The sequence below is a fragment of the Argentina silus genome, assembly GCF_951799395.1.
Source record: "Argentina silus genome assembly, chromosome: 1".
Taxonomy (NCBI): Eukaryota; Metazoa; Chordata; class Actinopteri; order Argentiniformes; family Argentinidae; genus Argentina; species Argentina silus.
In genome coordinates, this window is record NC_139655.1 from 10,451,725 (window position 1) to 10,473,525 (window position 21,801).

Genomic DNA, 21,801 nt, shown 5'->3' on the forward strand with positions numbered 1-21,801 from the left:
AAGTGGGATGACTAAATATTACATAAGGGTCGGAAACTGGAGGCTTTGGTGCAGAATATATATTTTTTCAGTTAGTTCCAGGTTTGAATGTCCCATCTGTGACTCAACACAGTTTCTGAGCATGCTAGGGTCAGATAATGGCCCTGGGTAGAGAAGCAGAGGGTTGTGGGGCAGACCGATTCAGTCTCAGTTCCTGGGGTAGAACATGGCATACTTTGAAGTACGGAAGCCCAGCAGGTCTCTCATCTCGTTGCGAAATTTGGAGAGGTCCTGACGCAGGTCGTTGAGGTTCTCCACCGTGGCCTGGTCCGTGCTCTGCATCTTCTGTCGCGTGGAGGTCAGGTAGCGGTGCACCAGACAGCACATGATCTTCTGGTAGTTCTGATCCCTCTTTTGCTTCAGGTTCCTCCACTCCTGAATGGACATGAACAACAAGAGTTACAGTTGTCATGACTGAATACAGATCTTTTCTGGACGACATAATCAATGGGGAATATGAGCGCTAAACTTCAGCATTTGACGCAGTAAAGACGATTATGCTGTAACTCAGTGGAGGGTGAAGGCATGTTATTTACTTGACTCACCTTGAAGCTGTTCTGTCTCTTGACTTTGCCTGTGGAGGTATGGGAGCAAATCCATTTACTCATGCTGGTCAGCAGATAGCAAACAGTCTTGGGAGAGGGGAGGATGTTGAAGGGGGGAGGCAGGGTGCACTTGTCATCAAAGTAGCTCAGCCACAACTTGGCCCGGGCAAACTTCCACTCTTTATCCTCATGGTTCTGTAGAAGTCAGAGTCATAATCAGGAATTTACTGCCGTGATCATGTGAAAAGTGAAATGTCTGCATTTGCCACAATGATAGCAGTATTTACAAATTGTAAATCAAATATAATCAAGTGGAAAATGTGGATATCACGTGCAGTAAAATAGATGACATCAACATCTGTGCAACATGCTGCTGATCTTTGCCTGAACTCAAAACAGTGAGAAAAACAACTGAGAATGGTTCAAACACAAAATTGACCTCACTGAAGTACTTGAAAAGACCGAGTGAGGTTTCAGCCTGTGCCTTCTAGCGACTGTTCAAGTGACACTGCTGTACTCACAGCGATCTGCCTGAAGCTCTTGTGCAGCATGGCCACCATTAGCTTGGTGAGGACGATGACTACCACAATGTTGTAGGTGCCCACTATGAGGGCGCCCACGCACGAGCGCAGCTCCTCGGTGTAGTTGATACGGGTCACAAACAGAGCCACGTGGGCCAGGGAGAAGATGTACCAGAAGAGAGCGTAGCAGGTGCCCATGAACCTTCAAAAGGGAGGGGCAGATGTTAGTGTTATTCAACATAATGACTGTGATTGTCTCAATTTCACCAAATGGATCTCATCTGTGAAGTTCTCAGAGATCAGTAATCAGTAAAGAAAAGGGACATAGGGGGGTATTAAGGATGGAATCACATATGGTTATCACAATCACACAATGGGCAGCTTTGTAGGTAAAGAGGCAATAGGGAGATGTTGGCCAAACATGGCATTCATTCACATAATTTGTGACAATTACTAAGAACTACAGAAGTAGCTGTATTTATTACAACATGAATTCATTCTTGTACTATTGCTGAATAGTGATGCTAACTTAAGGTTGTCCTTACGTGTGGAATGTGTCATTGCTCTGTTGTTGGCAGAAGATTCCCTCACAGTCCTTGACCACACTCTTGTCAGGGTCCTTCTTGTCTTTCCCATAGAGCTGGGTCAGGCCTATGGTGAAGGAGATGAGCACCAGCAGGAAAAGACCCAGGAACTTCCCAAACTCCTGCAGCATCTGGCCCATAGAGATCTAGGGGAGAATACACAGCCATGTGTCAGAGCTGACCCAAAACAAGGGTTAGGGTTAGGGTTACACACAAGCACCCAGATGCAGAGATGTCTGGTGGGCAAAGCACATTTATACATAGTGAATACATTTTAAGAGTAGCTTATAGTGAGCAAATGCTTGGATAAATAGTTGGATAAATGTAGCAGATAGAATTCTTTCTTTCTCCATGTTCTTTTTTTGTGATGATCCCAGTGCCAATGGAAAACACAACCTTGTCCAGCAGGTCGGCATCTCACCCCAGTTAGTTTAGGTAGGACAGATAAACATAGCTGAAGCCACAGAAAGCAGAGGGACAGAGAAACTGTTCTGAGACCAGGTGCCAGGTGTCTATATATAGTACTGAGTGCAGTAGCCAGTGGCTGATCTGTTTACCCAGACCTGTAGATCCTGAACCAAGGTACCAACACCCCCGTCCCACAGACACAGATGGTCCAGTGTCCTGGGATGTCCAGGAGAAGACTCATTCCCCAACCAGGAGCCTGGAGCCAGGGGACAGACCACAAGGTGCACTGCAGCATATTTTTACTGCACCCCTGCCAGGTTTGGTAGAGAGCTACTCCATTAGTGTGATTCATTCTCTTGTAAAACCCCCCCAGTGTATTCCCTCCATCTGATCCCCTGCGCTGCTCTTTGTAGATGGCTGATTTAGGAGCTGTGGGTGTTCCCTGGTTCCTCTACTTGACAGGTAGCCTCTTAATGTACAAACAGAGCAGGAATGTGGGGGATCAGCAGCTCTTAACCCTGACTGTGGGGCATTTACGCAGGAGGGCGTGATGGCTGCATGTGTACGTTTTAAACGCACACACAACCCCTCACCCTTCTAAAATGCCATCATCTTGGATTATGGAACATTAACCCTTCAGCAGTAGGGTTAGTCCCAGGCCCCAAGTGACCTCATTCTGTACACAGGAGTGATTCAGCAGTACCATTCACACACACACACACACACACACTTTCCAGCTGAGACAGCCTCAGCATGGGGTACTTCCCCTGTAGGAGAGTGAGCTGGCCTCACCAGGAAGGATGGAATAATCAGGCAAGTATTCATTACTTACAGACGTATGCTGTATAGTCAGTCTGCAGTGGGACTACTGACTCAGTGCCTATACCACTAGTGTCTGTTTTGTGTGTGTGTGTGTGTGTGTGTGTGTGTGTGTGTGTGTGTGTGAGAGAGAGAGATTATTTGTACAGACTACTGTGCTTGTCTGTCTGTCTGCTGTAGTTTGTGTGCGTGTGCATGTGTGTGTGTGGGTATACACAGCCATCTCTTTCCAAAGCTAATAACTTTTCCATCTGCCCATGCCAGACAGTGAGGTCACAGTTTGTGTGCATTACACAGAGAGAGAGAGTAAGAGAGAGACAGAGAGTATGGTGTGAGAAGTGCAGATTTACAATACACATGGGAGTCCTGCTGTTTAGTATGCCAACCACAAACAACCGCAGATAATAACAGGAAATTGTCCTTGGAGCAATATGACCTCATTACCCCATAGCTGCACATGTTACGATCACCTTACGTAACAAATCTACCAGGATTTAATTGAGAATGCTAGCCAGAGGGCCAAGCAGTAGAGGCAGTTTTGACTTTGATACCAGCTGGCTGGAGGTTTTCTAATGAAATAAAGAGCACTGCGGATTCTTTAGGAATTCAAGCAGAATATTCAAAACAGGCTTTTGGCTAAGCGTTGAGGACAGAGTGAGATGGAAAAAAACCCCACCTGAATGCTCTGATTGGGAGTGAGACAATAGAGAGGCCTGGAAGGTTTGAGGGTTCTGGAATTGCCACACGGTCAATTGTTGTGTATGTTCAGTGGTGAAATGTTTTCCATGTGTTGTGATGAAATGGTGGAGGTTGTCTGATGTGATGGCTGTGGTCGTGTGTGTACAGTACTGTTTACCTGTAGAGGTCCTAGTACGGAGCTGGTGGTGTACATGAAGAAGAGGCGCAGGTAGCTGAGCACGTTAGCGAAGGCAAACAGCCCCTCAGCCACCAGGATTGGGTGAAAGGCGTCCCAGTTCTTCCTCTCTGTGTCCTCCACGTTCTTAAACTACGGCAAAGGAGATCACGGTCATACAGACACACTGGACAGTACAAACACACATTCATTACAGACCGTAACACAGCAATAGAAAAGATGGGAGACCTAACGTTATCATAAAACATTTCTTTATCAAGCTAAACAAACTCACTATGTTGATAAATCTGTACCTTAAAATGTAAAGTCTATAAGTCCTCCCCCCAATTGTACTAAGACATGCTATTGACAATATTGCAATATTATTTAGAATGATTTTCTGTATGTAAGCCTAGTCTGTGTACCGTCCTGAGGTTACCTTGCTGTTAGCCACTATTTTGAGGGCAAAGGTGGCTAGGTAGAGGGAGTTCATGACGAAGCTGAGCTGGTTCCTCGACTCATCCAGAAAGTCCTCCAGCCCCTCGTACCACAGACGCTTCACGTCCGACCACACCATTCCTGGGAAGGCAGGAATTTACCGTCACCATGCAGAAGACCAGGAAAGGCATTTTAACCCCTAGCAATACTGTCATTCCTCATTTTACAATCACTTCCAGATGCAACAGAAATGCTATAAGTAATCCCACAGAGTGACTCCAGGGAAAAAATAGTTAGTATCGGACCACTGAAACCCTAGGATTTATGTCTGGAATCTCTGTGACCTGTTGAGGTGGGATTTAGAAGTATTATCCCCCTGTGTGTGTGTGTGTGTGTGTGTGTGCGTGCGTGCGTGTGCGCGTGCGTGCATGTGTGTGTCTGTGTGTCTCACAAACCTTGCAATAATGTCATTTCCACATTCACCTGATTTATGTATGTGGCTACAGTGCAGAGACACAATGCACTGTTCCTGGCCAGATGCATGTGTATAACAATAATGTATGGGTTTTAAACATCTCAAAACGGTGCCATGTTCCAAATCAAATGTAGGGCTAGATAAATCTAAGTACAGTTGTCAAAGAAAGAGGTGGAATGGCCTCCACTCTAACAAAAAATAAGAGCACAATGGGGCAAATCTCCACAAGGATCATAGGAAGAAATACCTTTTTCCAGGCCATTTAAGAGCAATGTAGCAGCCTCGACCTTGATGGTCTAGTTGTTGTAATTTCTGTTAAAGGGATTTAATGAACTGGAGTGTGAGCAAGCTTTGGAATGGAGGTCTGTGTTATCTGGCTTTCATTGTGATTACCCCTCTATGGGAGATAATTGGACCCAATGCCTGGTCGATGTTTCTGGTGTGTCAAACAGACTTACCTCTTGGATATGGAGCAGGGTAGAATTGACCCTAACCCTGATGTCTACATCGATTTATTTTAGTTTATTTGCATTTGTTTGAGTTACTTTACTATGAAGGGGGTGGATGTGAGGTCGCAAGAACGCACACACACAGGCATGCACACACACACACACACACACACACACACACACACACACACACACACACACACACACACACATGCACGCACACACACTGCATCTGATTTCCACATTAACATGAGGCATCTGGCTCCAGGAAATAGCTGAATGGACAAAAGAATAAACAGGGAGGGAGAGAGAAAACGAGAGAGAGAGGGAGAGAGATAGAACAATGCGAAATAAAGGAGGTCATAGACACTGCTCCCTGGGTGCTGTCTGGACGTACATCTGGAGCCTCAGACTTCCAAAGAGCCAAATATGAAACTGCCCTTCAGGTCTGAGCAGTATCCTCCTCAGAATTTCTGTCACTACCAAGGATAAAGTTGTTGGAAAGATCTAACAGAAGTGGAGAAAATCATTAGGAAAGAAGTGTCTGTTATTGAATTTCTCTCCAGTGCTTTGTTTATGCTGTAGGGGCTTGCACACCAACTCTGCTGACAAAGCTTTTGATAAATTCAGTTTACAGTTTGACTTTTTGAGCAGAAAAAGATATTGGCAAATATTATATGGACTTGCTTAGATCTCCTTGATCATGTCTGGTAGGATCAGTTATCTTCCCCCCTCTAGTGGGCTTTTTTTGCCTCTTCAAATTATTCCTAAAATACATCAGAACTACTCAATCTGCAACCTCTCATAAGCAATTCCTTCAAAACACTGCAATACATCACACCACAAGACTCATCAATCATTTAAGCAGATAAGACCTGGAGTTATTTCATTTCCTGTCAAGGCTTTGTAGGATAGTCATTTAAACAATAAATCATGGAAAACACAGCAAAGGAACATGCTCGAACAACTATCCCCTTCTATGTGTTTCATCTGAGTAAAAGACTAATTCTCCACAGCGGGATGCTAAAACGAGGAGACAAATGTCTGCCTGAGAACACAGGCCATTACAGCGATTGAATGATCATGCTAATGGTTTCTTGGCAGCTGAGACAGGCTGTCCTGAGAGACTGGGAGTCCATTCTTCAGTCATTATTAAGTATCATCTGAATAGATGGAGTCATAATACCACAGCACAAATAGGCTGGTGGATGACGTCGATAGGCTGAGGGTTAGTCCACAGCTACATTTGAACTAGTACTGGGTGTAACTTAGTAAAGCTGGAGTATATTGCTCTTGTGTAAAAACTAGTAGTTCAGAGGTAATCTAATAACAATAACATTTGGTGAGTCTGGAGTAGTCTATGCAATGTAATCCATGCTACTCTGCTCTATCCTATGTTTTTCTGTATCATCCTTTCATTATCATCCCTCCTTAACTATATTCTACTTAGTAAACTCTTACACAAGCAGAAGCTACACAAGCAGTTATAATCTAATCTAGCACATCACACACATCCAGGAAATACTGCTTGCTAGCTACACTAAACCAGTAGGCCAAGCCCAGTCTAGCTCTTGAGGCAAGTCTCTCTATTTCTCTGTACTGTGTGTGAATCAGGTCAGGTCATGTCCCACCTATGATCCAGAGGATGAGCAGGTAGTCGATCATCTCCAGCGTGGGGCCCATGGTGTTCTTCTTGCCCTCATTGTACACCAGAGAGTACAGGTTGAGCAGCAGCAGGAATGTGAAGTAGGAGGCGCTGTGGATGATGAACTTGACGAATGGCGTGTGGATGATCTGGCCCACGCGCGAGCGCGGCACCAGCAGGTAACACACCGACAGCAGAGGCCACAGCATGGCAACACTCAACACCGTGGCCATCTTGAGACATGTGTGCTTGCGCCTATAGCTCGCCGTCTCACCAAACCACACAGTGTTGAGGAACTGCTGGCAGTTGGACTGGGCCACAAACTGAGGAGTGCCATGTGGGGACAGCAGATGGCGCCAGAGTAGGAGCCACAAAATGAGGGTGTAGAGGAGATACAGGGAAAGAGGAAGATGTAATTTGTTATTCAGAATATGCAAATTAACTCCAGAGTATAGTACATGCACTGCAGATAGTTGGCAGTGTGTTCAATGTGTCCTGGATATATCTCAGCTTGGCTATGGATAGCTGAGCACAGCCCCAACATCATGGTTCCACAACATAACAATCTATTAAATTATTCATGTAATACTCTTCACCACATCTCACCACACATATGAAACAGGAGGCCATATTGACCTAACAAAGACATAGGCAGAAAATCAGCCAGAGCTAAAACACAGTGATTAGTGCTCTCTTACATGGTTCTAGTTGAGAGTTTATTAGCGTCATTTATCCTTGTAAGGTAGAATAGCATGCTCCTAGCCTTGGTGTGATATATGACCCAAACATGCCACGCTGAATGATCCCAGTTATAAATAACCCACAGCTTCAAACATTCAGCCATAACCGTTTTTCCTCTGCAATGATCCTAGCTGTTGCCTGGAAGAGAAATAATCTTCTCATGGGGTTATATTTCTCAAAGACAACTACATGAACAGATGTTGTGGTCTTCATAATTCCACATAATTCATAATATATTCCTCTCTCAAACAATCAAGATAATGTTGATGTGCTTTGTTACAGTCATACAGATCATATGAAAGAAAAAAATAACATGATTGGATTTCCAGGAGAAATGATAAATTGCCTTGATGCACAATCCTACCAATTACCACACTAGCCTGCTCCTTAAACAACCATTACTAATATTGGCCCCCCATGGGTCCCTTACCTCTTTCTGGTTGTACTTGATGGCCAGTTTGAGGCGGCTGAGGTTCATGCGCTCCTCCAGGAGGCCTCTCTTGTCCACCTGGTCCTCATTGGACGTGTGGTTGAGGATTACCTCCAGCTCACGGGAGTTACGAGCCTGGGCCAGCAGGTCCTTGGCAAACATCTTACACTGCTGGGCCAATTCCTCATAGTCATTCCTGTACCACACAGAGGAGAGGAAGAAGCTTAATATCACTCATGAAAAACACACTACCATGAGAGCCTTCTGTCTCCTGCTCCTCCATGCAGCTGGTACCTGAACTCCACCTCCACCAGGCTGAGCTCCCTCAGGTCTGCACTCAATTCAAAGGCCCTGAGGATGGGGTCCTCCTCAGTCAACATGATCAGAGACGGGCTCGCCAGACACCGGTAGATATCCAGACGAAACCTGGAAGAGGGACGGAGAGATGCAGTACAGAGTGATGCAGGTGGAAGGAGAGCAAGAAGGAAGGAGATTGAGAGAGAGAGAGAGAGAGAGAAAGAGAGAGAGAAAGAGAGAGAGAGAGAGAGAATGACAGAAAGACAGAAAGAATAATGTAAAGCCACAACTAAGGGATGTAAACATGTACTTGTGTACACAAGTACTCGTACCTGGACTCATAAATGATTAGGAAAAATCCCTACTCGAAAATCGTTATTTGTGGCTGGTGCGGCGCTATTTTGACCTGGTAGATGAGAGAGATAACATGAAATTCAAGCTGTTTTTTTTCTCAGCTGTGAGAGATCACGAGAGGGAGGGTCTAGTGCGCTCACTCACAGATACACAGCAGCTCGGGAGTGAAGGAGAGAGATCTGTTCATTCTGGCTGTTGTTTATACATTCACTTTTTGTCATGGATAACATTTGACGACTGCTTTCCTTGCACTGTATCTATTTAAAACGTATTCCTCTTGCAATATCACCCAATGTACTGATTCACTTGGCTTGTGTGTGGGAGGCTTCTGCCCTACACACAAATATTGTAGGACACACCAAGCAGAGTATAGGGAAGTATAATCAAACTGGTACTATTTCTAAATAGGAAACCAGAACCTGGTCTACTGCCTTAAAGAGAGAGATAAGGGTGTTATTTTCCCCCAACTATCTGTGAGATTCCTTCAGTTTATTCCTACTGCTCTGGTCAATAGTGTTAGTAAATCAAAACAACAGACATCTATGACTGATGACCAGGCTGTCTCCCAGACACTACCCTGGTCAACAGGTCAGTGATTTACAATAACTCTAAAGAACAGACACCCTTTTCATACTCAAACTGATTTATTGTTGTTTTTCAGGCCCAGAATACCAGAGCACAGACAAAAACAAGGGGCCTTTGAAGGCTTAGGCACAATGAGGAAGGATGGCTACCTGGAGTGGCGTAGGCTGTCCTTCTTGTTCTTAGCGTTGCAGAGGGTGCACTCACAGCCCACAGCATGAGGTCTGGGCAGGGAGATGTCTTGCTTCAAAAGCATGGTCAGGATCTCATAGTTATTCCGATGGGCAGCCAGGATGACAGGAGCCACATCCATGGTGGTGGAGTATTCCGGATTCTGTATGCGCTGCATCAGTTTCTGAGAGAGAGAAGGGGCTTGTCATTGAAATACTGTAGCCATGATTGATATTATACATAATAACATAGCTGGTACAATACAATACTAGGTTTGATATCAAAGTTGAAAATTGAGCAGTCAAATGGTAGAGAAGTAAGACTAACAGCAATGGAAGGCTTGGAAGATCGCCTAGGCCGATGGTTTAGAAGGATGTCAACAGCTCCCACCACCTCCGAGTCAATGGCTACCAGAAGGGCATCTGTCGCCTGGTTCAAACAGATAAATAACACAAAATAAAGTCTGATTAACATTCAAATGCCATTATGCAAAAAATAATAATACTGGACAACTCTACACATCAGTGTGTCATTGATATACAGTATGTTGTATATGTCTCAGTTGGTGTATTGTGTGCATGTTTGTCTTAGGTTTTGTAGTCAATGAGTGTGTGAGTGTGTGTGAGTGTGTGTGTGTGTGTGTGTGTGTGTGTGTATTACCTGGCAGCCATGCTCCAGCAGCAGCTGGAGGATGTCCAGGTTCTCATTCTCGATGGAGATGGTGATTGCGTCCCGGCCCAGCACATCTACACAGTTAATGTTTAGCTCACCATGCCGCTTCTCCTCCAGCAGCTTCTTCACCATGTAGTAGTCACCTTTGAACCCGGTCAGAGTCAAGTTAAAGAACATACACAAACAATACACGCACACACAGTATGCACGTATGCACATGCACACGCACACGCACACGCACACGCACACACCCACGCACCCACACACACACACACACACACAGAATAGAATGGATCAACTCTCCAGTACTCTTACACTCTCTGCCTTCTGTAACAATAACAACTCCTTCAAAGGACAAAGAGCCCTGTTTGAGTCATGTTACGTTGACTTTATATGGTAAGACTGAGAGATTTTGGCCGCTATGCAACTGCTCAATTTATCATTGATTTTACTGTTACATAGGTTTTTATCGTTTCTAGTCATTCGGCAATTGTAAATAACCTTACACAATACTGTTTTAGATAGATCACTTAGCATGGGAACAACTGTATTACTTTCCTAAATCACAAGTGCATTGTACTTTTCCTGTTGAATTTGAAATGGATGGCAGAATACTATGCAAGTATGCTAAGCTTACACAAGAGGGCCACACTAAATATAACTTAGCCCCGTAGGCAAACTTCCAGTTTCTGTGTAGGCAGCTGCATGAGGCGTTCATTTAAAGGAACTCATCCATAAAGGATAAATTTGATTTTACTGGCAAGTGTGAGTGTAGAAACAGCATGTTGACACAACATACATTGTACTTATTGTAGACACTACAGGTATAGCACAGTGATCCAATCATAATATGCAACTGCAGATGATTCTCCTAACCCTATCAATAATGGTTGTGAAATGTGTTGCACAGATCTTGAAATGCATAAAACAAGTGATTTCTATTTTTGTCTTGAAAATATATGTGTGTGTGTGTGTCTCAAAATCGATAAAGCCACTGCATCTTACCTTTCTCACAAGCCAGCAGGAAGAGCTTCTCGTCTAGAGTTGTCTCCTCCTTCACCTCTCTTACGTCTTTTAAGGCCAGACATGTATCTGGAGAGGACACGTCCGTGCCCTGATATAGAGCAGCCATTACGACGGAGAACGAATACGGCAGAACACTGATGTGCATCCCACTAGACACAAGCGACCATTTAAAAAAGAAAGCCCGTCACATGGGATGACAGATGGCCTTTTTTTTCAAAAAGCACGACAATTGTCTACGTCGTCCGGAGGCAAAACTATTGTTATTGGTGTCGCATCTGTAAACTGTCCGTTTATGTTGCGTCGGTGTTTGGGAAATTATCCAGTGTGTCCTCGTAATTCACAGGGGCTATAGTTCTTCAGATTTAAACATATCGGACGCCGTTAATGAATATCAGCCATCTCCATCATCATGTTTACATGCACAATTTTCTTGCATCCCTGTCTCCTGACAGTGCCTGCCCTGGTCCTGATGGTGTTGCTGCAGTGTACTGCGCATGTTCGTTCTCCACCTGCTCGCTCATCTCGCGGGCGCAGCATCCTCAGTGGTCCACTATTGCATAACACGGCTGGACGCTATTTTGTACCATCATTGGATGTTTACCTTTGATAGTTTATGAATACCAATTGACTGAATTGTCGTATATAAAACATTTGAACAGATAAGCCTATAGAACAACAGGCTACATAGGAATTATTTCTCATTTGATTGGACTGCGAAATAGTAGGCTGCTTGGCTTGTGAGTGCACATAGGACTATAATAAGACCAGCATTTTACAAGCCTGAAATGAAATTGCTGCTGTAAACGATTTCATATCGACATAAATAACATAGGCTAATACTACCTTCATTGGAGACAGAGATCCAAACTTTTTAATTTTACGGCCAAAAGGTGCTCATAATATATTCCTCAGAACAACCACATTTGTTCCACTATAGGTACAAATTATTTCAAACATAGTCATGGGATAAAATTGAAAAAAAAGATAGAGGGATGGGGAGGTTTGGGGAGGGACAAAAAAGTTAATGTTTGCCCGAGGGCAACTGGATTAACCTACATCAACGCAGAGTGTTCTAAAATACCACTCTGCATCAACATATGTGTGTGTGTGTGTGTGTGTGTGTGTGTGTGTGTGTGTGTGTGTGTGTGTGTGTGTGTGTGTGTGTATACTCAGATCAACAGAATGCATCTCGGTTGCATCTCTTATTATCCGCTGAATAAACAATGAGCCTGGAGTGCAAGGAATGTCATTTCACAATTTATGAATTAGGTTGTCATTGGCCAACAGATCACTTGTAGGAGTGAGAGATAACTTTAACTCCAGCAGATGGCAGTCTTTCCAAAGCAACAACACTGTAAGCAACCTCTACAAAAGCTACAATGGCCTGCAGAAATGTAAATACACATTCATTATGAGCAAATCCTCCAAAGAAAAGAGTGAATGAAATGAAAACTTAATAACAATCAAATGCAGTGTCACACGGCATTTACACCATTTGTCTTAATCTGTAATCTTAGTACAACTGCAAAGGGATGCTCAATTGACTTCATAGACATGCCCTAGTACCTCCATTTAATTTGTGTAATACCACATGAACTGGCTGTGGCCAACATTTGAAGAGATGATTTTCAGTCTGTTGGGCATTTTGTTCTTTGGTTAAAACACATGGGTTTGTCGCTTCCAAAGCCTGTCAATTCCAGGGGAACAGCTGTCAAATGTCAGATTGGTGATTCCAATATGCCTGGTGAGAGGAGAGGATTGTCAGGTCCCGTGCTGACCGCCGTAACAGCATTCATATCCTTCAACCAGGGAGTATTTTTTTCCCGTTATAGATCTGGAGTAACCTTTTGACTCTGAGCAAAACAAATGTCTATCGATTACTTGCTGTGTACCCTATGCAAGGAGGACAGACATGATCTTGATGGTCTTTAACAACAATCACTTTTCTGGTTTCTGTCAAATAATAACTGGATTTAAAAAGAATCGTCAAGGAATATATGGCCTACAGCTAAAAAGCAATGGGAGCATTGTTGCACTTCATTACACTTCATTATCAGGTAGTCTGACTACAATTGACCGCTATGAACATGTATACTACATAAATATATTTAAAGAAACTGTGATGTTAAGTTAAACAGAATAAACGGATGCAAGCAGCAAACGAGCTCTCATCTATTTTCTTACAGCAGCATCATTCTCCACTGTCTACCATTGCTGTGAAATTTTGTTTTCAATATGGGCGTTTCCAGAGCAGCGCGTAAATGATAGACATGCCATTGTGCCAACTCCTCGACTCGTTGATACACGTATTCTCTCACGCACCAATGGCGACTGAAGGAAGGAGGGTATTTGTTTCCTGTAGTCTGATTGAATCAGTCCAGTTTCAATTAGTTAGAGATACGGAACGTCAGGAAGAACGGAACAATCTTTGGACGATAGACTGCACTTGTGGACGTACCGGCGATATTTTACGTTATTGTAGTATAGTAGTATACTATGCAAAAATGTTTAGGGTTGAGATCGGCTCGCGTCATTAGACACTTCTATATCTGCTGTGGTTGAACGTTCCAAACCTACATCCTACACGGCGCATCAGATTTTACTGCGCAGAGATGCCTACTCTGAATGTTATCAAGGAGGGCGTAAATTATTGCGGTGAACGGGTTTTCTTTTTGTTTTGATGGCAGGCCAAATGTAATTTGCACTTTAATGCATGTAATGTATAGGTTACATTTACATGGCGTTCCTCTTTCATGTGAAGAGCATTGCGCAGTGCAGTAAAAACGGGTCTGCGTTATCGTGTTTTGTATTGCGAATGTGATAGCGTATTGAGTCGGTGTTGGCTGAGTATTACCTAATCAGTTACCATTCGATTTGCTACCCATCTCCAGCGTAGATATTCTATACATCGTGTTTGTATATTGTAAATGTAAGAGCTTTCGCCAAGTGGTGAGAGCCCCTCTCCTAGGTTACAGATGAGAGGCAAACAATATCATCAACAACTGAAGTTGACAGCACCTTGGGAAAAGGATGCTGGCTACGGAAGGAAGCTCAAAACATATAGGAACCATACCAAGATAATAGCTCAGCCCGGAATCGTGATGAAAGTGCTACGCAGAAAAAGGATTGTGTTGTTTATAGCATATTTTTTACTGTTGGTCCTGACCATGCTGAACTTGGCCAACTACAAATGGACTAAAGAGCCCCAGCAGTGTAATCACCAGATGAGGAGCACTACTTATCAAAGCAGATCTGACATCCGCTTTCTATACAGACCCTCTCTGGCTAAAAAGAGACAGCTGGTCTATGTTTTGACCACCTGGAGGTCGGGTTCCTCTTTTTTTGGAGAGTTATTTAACCAAAATCCTGAAGTGTTCTTCTTGTATGAGCCGATGTGGCACATCTGGCAAAAACTGTACCCAGGTGATGCTGTGTCTTTGCAGGGGGCTGCCAGGGACATGCTAAGCTCCTTATACCGGTGTGATCTTTCTGTTTTCCAACTGTACAACAGCCCGGGGGGGAAGAACTTCACATCCCTGGGTCTCTTTGGGGCCACCCTTAATAAAGTGGTGTGCTCCTACCCACTCTGCTCGGCCTATAGGAAAGAGGTGGTGGGGATGGTGGATGACAAATTGTGTAAAAAGTGCCCTCCTCAAAGCCTTAGACTACTGGAGGAGGAGTGCCTCAAGTACAATACTATTGTCATTAAAGGGGTACGTATTTTGGATGTTAATGTTTTAGCACCACTCATGGAGGATCCCTCCTTGGACTTAAAGGTAATTCACTTGGTCAGAGACCCGAGGGCTGTGGCCAACTCCAGGATCAAATCCAGACATGGGTTAATAAGGGAGAACTTACAGGTGGTCCGGAGCAGGGACCCCAAACTGCGTAGAATACCTTTTGTGGACCCCAACCACAAAGCCAACAAGAAAGACGGCTCCGACTACCACTCTATTGGAGCTATGGAGGTGATATGTGACCGGACCTCCAGGACTTTGAGGACTGCCTTAAACCCACCCAGTTGGCTCAAAGGAAAATACATGGCTGTGCGTTATGAGGACCTGGTTGAAAATCCTGTTAAGACCTTGCGGAACATTTACCAATTCACTAATCTAACTGGCAACCATGACATTGAGACTTTTGCTCTGAACATGACCAGTGGTTCTAGTTCATCCTCCAAGCCATTCATAGTCTCATCAAGGAATGCCACACAAGCTGCAAGTGCATGGAGAACAGTTCTGAGTATTCAACAGATAAAACAAGTGGAGGACTACTGCCATCATTCCATGGCAGTGCTAGGGTATGAGCGTGTTAGAACAGCTGGAGAGGCGAAAGACTTGAGTAAATCATTACTGACTGTCTCAAAACTGTGACAAAGTTTCCACCAAAGACAGTGAATTTAATGTGCATTTTGCATCGAGTGCCGTTTCTGTTAATCGTGGAATAAAAAGCTTTACTTTGAATCAGTGTTTTGAGGAATTCCACTGGCCACATTTGGAATGTATCTTTGTTTCTTTGATTTGAGTTGGGATGGAGTGGTGTTTGACAGGACCACTACTTTTGTATCTGGACAACTGGATGTGTTTGACAACGCAAGGCCTATGAACAATGACTTGAATATGAAACTGCAACTACGGAACAACTGTATAATTCATGTATCTTGTTATGATAACACTTCAAAGTGGATGTTATTTTGAATGTTCGAAACCTGAGGAAATGTTTTGGTTTTCCAGTATCCATATTGTCTGTAAAAGTGAAAATAGTTGATGGAAAAAAAAACAATAATTCATAAAAAAAGCTCATTGCTTGAGCAGGTTATGTTTCTTTGTGCGTACCGGATTGACTCAGAGACAATCATTAAACTGGTCTGTAACAACTAAGATGAGCTACGAGGAAGCATCTTTGACATACAATTACATTAGTTGACAACAGAGAAGGATTGCAGAAGTAGTCCACCGAGACAAAGCAACTTGAACAATAGGGGTTTCTCAATGCCAGTGTGAGAGTCTGTCATTTTAAATGTTTACAAGTAATTGATTTTTTTAAGCAAATAGGGAATTTGGTCAAAACTGCCTTGAAAGATTATCACATAAAAAAGGTTAAGTCAGTGCAGTTTTAGACTATTTATTGAAGAAAAAAAAAACACATTGAAAAACAATTTTCGTTTCCATTAAAAAGTTCACCAATGCTACAAGTTTGACCCATGTGTGATATGTCTGTGCCATGGTGGAGTCGAGGACCTGAAGCTAGACATGAACCTGTAACAGTAGGCCCAAGCCCACTATCCTGAACCCACTGGTACTGTATCTCCTACACTGTTACCCTCTACATGCACTGTCACAGAGACAGTGTATTTGTCATTGCTACATAGTTTGACTGGTCCAAGGTAGTTTACTGGCAATGTTGCGACAATGAAACCATGCAAATACAATCATTAACAAAGGAATATTAGGAATTTGAAATGGATATGAACACTGTTTTCCTCATAAATGTGAAGGGAAATATTAGGAGTTGTACACAGTTTGTGGATATGGTTATTATCAGTCAAACACTATCTGTCATTGTTACACATGGACTGTGTTAACATTTAGAACAAATCCAAAAATGTGTAAATCAGCTTGTTTGAGAGCACATAGGTGACGTCTTTGTCCAAGCATTGAGTTTGCCTCATAACAATAACAATAGCCCTTTGCTGTAACTCAGAGAGTCTCCCACATAGAGCAGAATTGTTGTTGTCGTCTCTCACCATCAGTATATGGCAGGAAATAAACATTCTACTTAAAACTTGAAAGGTTTGAATAGAATAGCATTCCATGTGTGCACCCATGCATCCTTGACGTAACCTTTGATAGGCACTTACTTCAAGGACAACAGTCTTATTAATATGTGAAAAACAATATCTAGCCTCAGAAAGGCCCAACCTTCAGCATATTGAATTTACAGTACACTCAAGGAGAATGGGGCATAAGAGATTTATGCAGTAATGTTCAAGGTCCACACACAGTGACAAAATACAGACTCTGAAATAATGGGATTCAGTATAAACCTGAATCACAAATAGTCTCCTCAGCAAATGCTGCTAATATAATTAAGCATTTGGAAGTATTCTTATGCAACATTAAATGATAAGTAAGAAGGGTTGAGGGGCTGATAAATTCAGTGGAATAAATTTGAATGCGTAAAAGGCTTGGAGAAATATGCTATAAATGTTTAACAAGGAGTAGTAACAAGGAGCTAAGCGAGGCGGCACAAAAATAACATTTCTGCTGATAAAAAAAGAGAAGAGTGTCCTTAAAAGGGGGAGTCATAAAGAGCAAGGAGCTAGCTGCCATATGTTGTTTTCTTTTGCATATGAACTGCTGCATGTGTTGTTGATGTAAGAGCGAGAGTGACCTTCTGAGACTGCTGCAGCCTCTGGCCCCCTGCTCCGCCCTCTCAGATGCCAAAGCCTGCGACCCTATTACCACTGGGGAAGCTGGGATAGCTGGAGGGTCACCTCCTCCTCCACTGATATGAAGAGAAGTTGGGGGGTCACTCCTCCCAGGCTGGTGTTGGGCAAGTGCCCAGTCCCAGGTCTCCCTCCAGCAGGTCATCTGGGGGGGCAGCAGACTCAGAGTCGCCCTCTACAGAACCCTGCACATTCTCCAGCTTCACTGAGATGCGGTCTGTCTCTGCATCCTGAAGCTGCTCCTGGTTCTGGAACATAGTACATGTAGATGTTAGTTCATGTAGCATTAACAGTGACCCAACTGTACCAATACAACACGTGCTTCATTAACTAGCTCGACATCCCAGTCATATGATAATTGTCTGGAACCGTTGGTTTATATAGTGTATTCCTATGGGTTGTCAAAGCAACAGTCTTGAGGGTAAATAAGCACAGTGTGCTATTAGTGATGGGGAGTCTTACCTGGTAAGCATGGGGGCTGGTGAGGACCCTGGCCAAAGGCCCACACCACAGGGGGAGTGTGCTGGTCAGCGGGGGGCCAGAGTGTGTGAGTGCCGGCTTAAGATATCTGTGACCTCGTTAAGGCATGTGTATATGTCTGAGAGAGAGAAGGGGAAAGTCATGTAGTTTAGATGTTAGCCAATTCCCAGCCTAGCCTTAGGGCACCAGACCTTAACAATTAATATTCCAAGTAAGCTAGCTCGAGTGCTAGCTTGTAGAGGCAAAGGCACATATGAGATGTGTGGTTATGTGTTTGAAAACAGCCATATTGAGGTCTAGGACGATGTTTATGTTTGGGAAGGCCAGTCATTCTGTTTGATGGGATTGGAGCTATGTAAGAATATAATGCATTTTGTCATTTCTGCACATGTGCTTGATAGATGTAAGGGCTCTAGATGTAGATGTTTAAGAGTTAGTGGGAGGAATGATGCTAGTCACTAACTTCTAGGTTTTCTTCATAAGTAGGCAGTTGCAATGTTATATATTTTTAATGCAAGTCTCTATCCAGTAGTCTTTTAAAGGGGCAATCTGGGATTGATACCTCACTTTTTGGACATTTAAATGAATTATTATTACATATTATTATTATTATTATTAAACCTTTGTTTAGGCATTGAAGGTTCTACTGAGACCAAGGTCTCTTTATCAGAGGAGCCCTGCTTTACAAACATAAAATAGGTCAAAAATGTACATTAAAATTACACATTTGTCAAGGTCTTAAACTGACACAAGATAATCTAATTTGAGAACGTTCTGAAGTACTCGGGGCACAGAAACTAAAAGCAAATTTACCTAGTTCAGGCAAAAATGTGGTTTAAGGTAAAATGTTTCTGTAAGAGAGCTTTATCTACAATCTGACAGATTTATATAAGGTACAATGGTGAGTTCCTAGCCATATAGCCATTGATTCTTGAAGAATATAACTTCTGCCTCATGAGCTAAGTTCAACTGTCTTTTCCCATCAAAACCAAAATATAAGCTTGTTTTACTCTATTGTTTATAAACAATTCAATTGTAAACAAACAAACACTGCATAGCTTCAAAACATGGCTAAAAGAGAGTGGTTACATTTGTCCAGGCCATCTCTCAGCTGTTTACCAAACAAGTGGTGGGGAGCCCGCTTTCTTGTTGTTTGAATTCCAGATTGCACCTTTAAGCAGTTTATTCATTGTGACATGGTGAAGATAAATATTCAAAAGCATAATGCCAGGAATGATACCGTCAATCCAAGAATTACCGAAAAAAAGAAAAGAAAATGTCTCCTATTACAATCACTTTCTATAGAATTATTTGCTTTAGAGAGACAATCTAAGGTTCCAGCTTTCGTTGGAAGAGGAGCACTGTAAATTAGGAAGAGGAACACTGTAAATTCGGAGGGGAAACACAATAGAGAGATTCTTTCCGTCACCAGATACACATACTGTGGTGAGCTAGCTAGCAGAGACAATGTCTTGAAACAGCCTATTGTTTCAAAGTAACATCAGACGTTACATCCCCACGCAATAATCCCACTTTTGATACTGTTAGAAAGGATACAAATATATGCTGTTGGCCTACACATCATGTTTACTTATAAGGCTATTATGAAATGTTCTCTAGGAGTTTTCCTTAAGTTATGACTCTTCAATGAAGAATGCCACTGACATCATGGTTTAATTATAACTGAATGTGCAGGGAAAGAGGGTCAGACGAGCTTTAGGCATTTAGGCTTTTTTTGTCCAGGCTCATTCAATATGTAACATATTAAATATTCCAGCTCTTGTCTGCTGGTTGTATCAGTAATAGAAATACCAAATCCAATAATGTCAGAGAAATGTGCTACAAGCGAACACTCTGGTGGATAGATACTGTGTGTCCTATGATGAGCTGCTGGAGGGAGATGGTAGGACCATAGTTGCAGTAGATAGAAAACACTGGCAATTTAGAAAAGCAAACTAGAAATTTAGATGTGGAGACAGAAGTGTTAGGCTACTGGGAGTGGAATGGGTTGGAGTCTTTGTTCAGCCTCTTTTGTCAGAGACCCCATTTCAAAATGCTGTCAAAAATCAAATCAAGATGAAAAATAATCTCTCACAATAAAGCTGCTTTTAGGTCCAGAAGAAAGGTTTCAACACACGACAGCCACTAAAAAAAAGCATGATCCTCTGCTCTGTTAGGGCCAAGTATAAAGCGGACAAAGATGAACACTATCTCCTCAATAATATCAGTTCTGGACAAAAGCTGTCTTTGTGTGTGAACCCTGTAATGAATTTGTGGAATTCTGGGGAACAGAGAGAACACACTCTCTGGCCATCCTGCTGGGGCTACAGTATCAATACAACAACAAGCAGCTGAGAAATTATCTAATATGCTTTTTTGGTGCAATTTCACACATTCTTTTACCGTTATCAGCCACATGCAAGGAGGGGGAATTATGGGCACCATTCTGTGAGCTAACAGGATTTATTTATAACTGGCTGGAACAGGGGAGAGAGGGAAAGGCTGAGGTAAGGGGGGAAGGGGTGTATGAGCAGTGATGATAATGACCTCCTTGGGACCAGCACACTGAGTTGCTTGGGCATTATTGTCAGAGGGGGGTAGTCCTTCTGTTCCAGACAGGCACAACAGTAGACGACTATGGTAATTATAACCACAGCCTCCTGCTGCAGCATTATGGTGTGTGTGTGTGTGTGTGTGTGTGTGTGTGTGTGTGTGTGTGTGTGTGTGTGGAAGGGGTTATGCAGAAAAGGTGCTGAGCAGGTGCCTAGGGGGTAGTAGACCTGCTGCTTCAGGTGCCTTTGTCATCTTCTCCACCCCCCCCCACGCCATCCCCCACCACCCTGTATAGCACTTATGTACAGATTAGAAAACAAGTGTATCAGCAGCCCAAGTCCAAATGTGCACCTATAGAAAGTGGAAGGATGCTACTTCTGCTATAGAACTCATGATCTCGTCACTTATGCTGATTCATTGGTTAGGGGGAGTCAAGTTAAGTGGAGTGATATTCTCTTATACAGTATATATACACTATGTTCTTAAGTGATATTCTATAAATAACTGACATCAATTGTAGGGAATCCATAGGTACGATTATTTTTCCAAATCACATTGACATTATGGACTCTCCCCAGCAAACTTAAGGTCAAGGTCTTAGGTAATGTAAACTGCATCCTGAGACTTTTAAGACCAGTGACCTCCCAAGCAGTTAACATAACGAAAGCATCAGTCTCCAGCTCTGTAACTACAGTCTGTAAACCGCTACCTGGGAGGATCAAAAGAGCTTTGATGTCGGTCAAAGTGAATGCTTTGGGTAAAGAATTTTCTAATGAGCTTTAAAGCTCAACAGACAAGGAAACAGGTAAAGAAGCAATGTGCCATGGGAAAAAAACTCAACTGTATCCCAAGTTGCAGCTCAATTACCTGGCAGGCAGAACCTTGTGGGGCTTGCCTTCAACCTGCTTTGAAGGATTTCTGACAGCAAAATCTTTCACAAAACAGGAAATATCAGTGACCTCAAATATTCGTACACCTTATTTCTAATCCTATTCTTTCTCTCTCTTTCTCTCTCTCTCTCTCTGTCTCACACACACACACACACACACACACACACACACACACACACACACACACACACACACATAAATACACACCCACACACACAAACAATTGGAAACCAACAATACCATTTGTAATTATGTTAAAGAGAATTAATCTCCACTTACTCCGTAAACGGGTTTATGTTGTTGCCATGGTTACACAACCCGCAATGCCCTGTTGTATGAAATGAATGGAGTCCAAGCGTGTGCATGCACACACACACACAC

General features: G+C 43.0%; 3 protein-coding genes across 3 annotated transcripts in view; 1 reads left to right on the top strand and 2 right to left on the bottom strand.

Moving 5' to 3' along the window:
• Positions 1 to 186: 186 nt before the first annotated feature.
• Positions 187 to 11,212, bottom strand: trpc1 (transient receptor potential cation channel, subfamily C, member 1; the record flags this gene model as incomplete). Its single annotated transcript, XM_083667866.1, has 13 exons — positions 11,029 to 11,212; positions 10,012 to 10,166; positions 9,679 to 9,780; positions 9,333 to 9,535; positions 8,242 to 8,373; positions 7,948 to 8,143; positions 6,763 to 7,099; positions 4,209 to 4,348; positions 3,773 to 3,922; positions 1,651 to 1,835; positions 1,106 to 1,307; positions 585 to 779; positions 187 to 414 (listed from the first exon to the last, which is right to left on the bottom strand). Exons 1-13 carry the CDS (start codon positions 11,192 to 11,194, stop codon positions 187 to 189), a joined length of 2,391 nt encoding a protein of 796 aa, XP_083523992.1. The 5' UTR covers positions 11,195 to 11,212.
• Positions 11,213 to 13,449: 2,237 nt separating this feature from the next.
• chst2b (carbohydrate (N-acetylglucosamine-6-O) sulfotransferase 2b) lies at positions 13,450 to 17,567 on the top strand. The gene has a single exon (XM_083673210.1). It carries the CDS (start codon positions 14,025 to 14,027, stop codon positions 15,420 to 15,422), a length of 1,398 nt encoding a protein of 465 aa, XP_083529336.1. The 5' UTR covers positions 13,450 to 14,024; the 3' UTR covers positions 15,423 to 17,567.
• The window catches only part of LOC310814454 (sodium/hydrogen exchanger 9-like), a 57,340-nt gene continuing 51,696 nt past the window's right edge, over positions 16,158 to 21,801 (bottom strand). Inside the window, exons 15-16 of the mRNA XM_083683872.1 lie at positions 17,960 to 18,065; positions 16,158 to 17,745 (exon numbers count right to left, since the gene is read on the bottom strand). Of these exons, the coding sequence (XP_083539998.1) occupies positions 17,581 to 17,745; positions 17,960 to 18,065 (271 nt within the window). The 3' untranslated portion in view covers positions 16,158 to 17,580. The remainder of the gene's footprint in view (positions 17,746 to 17,959; positions 18,066 to 21,801) is intronic.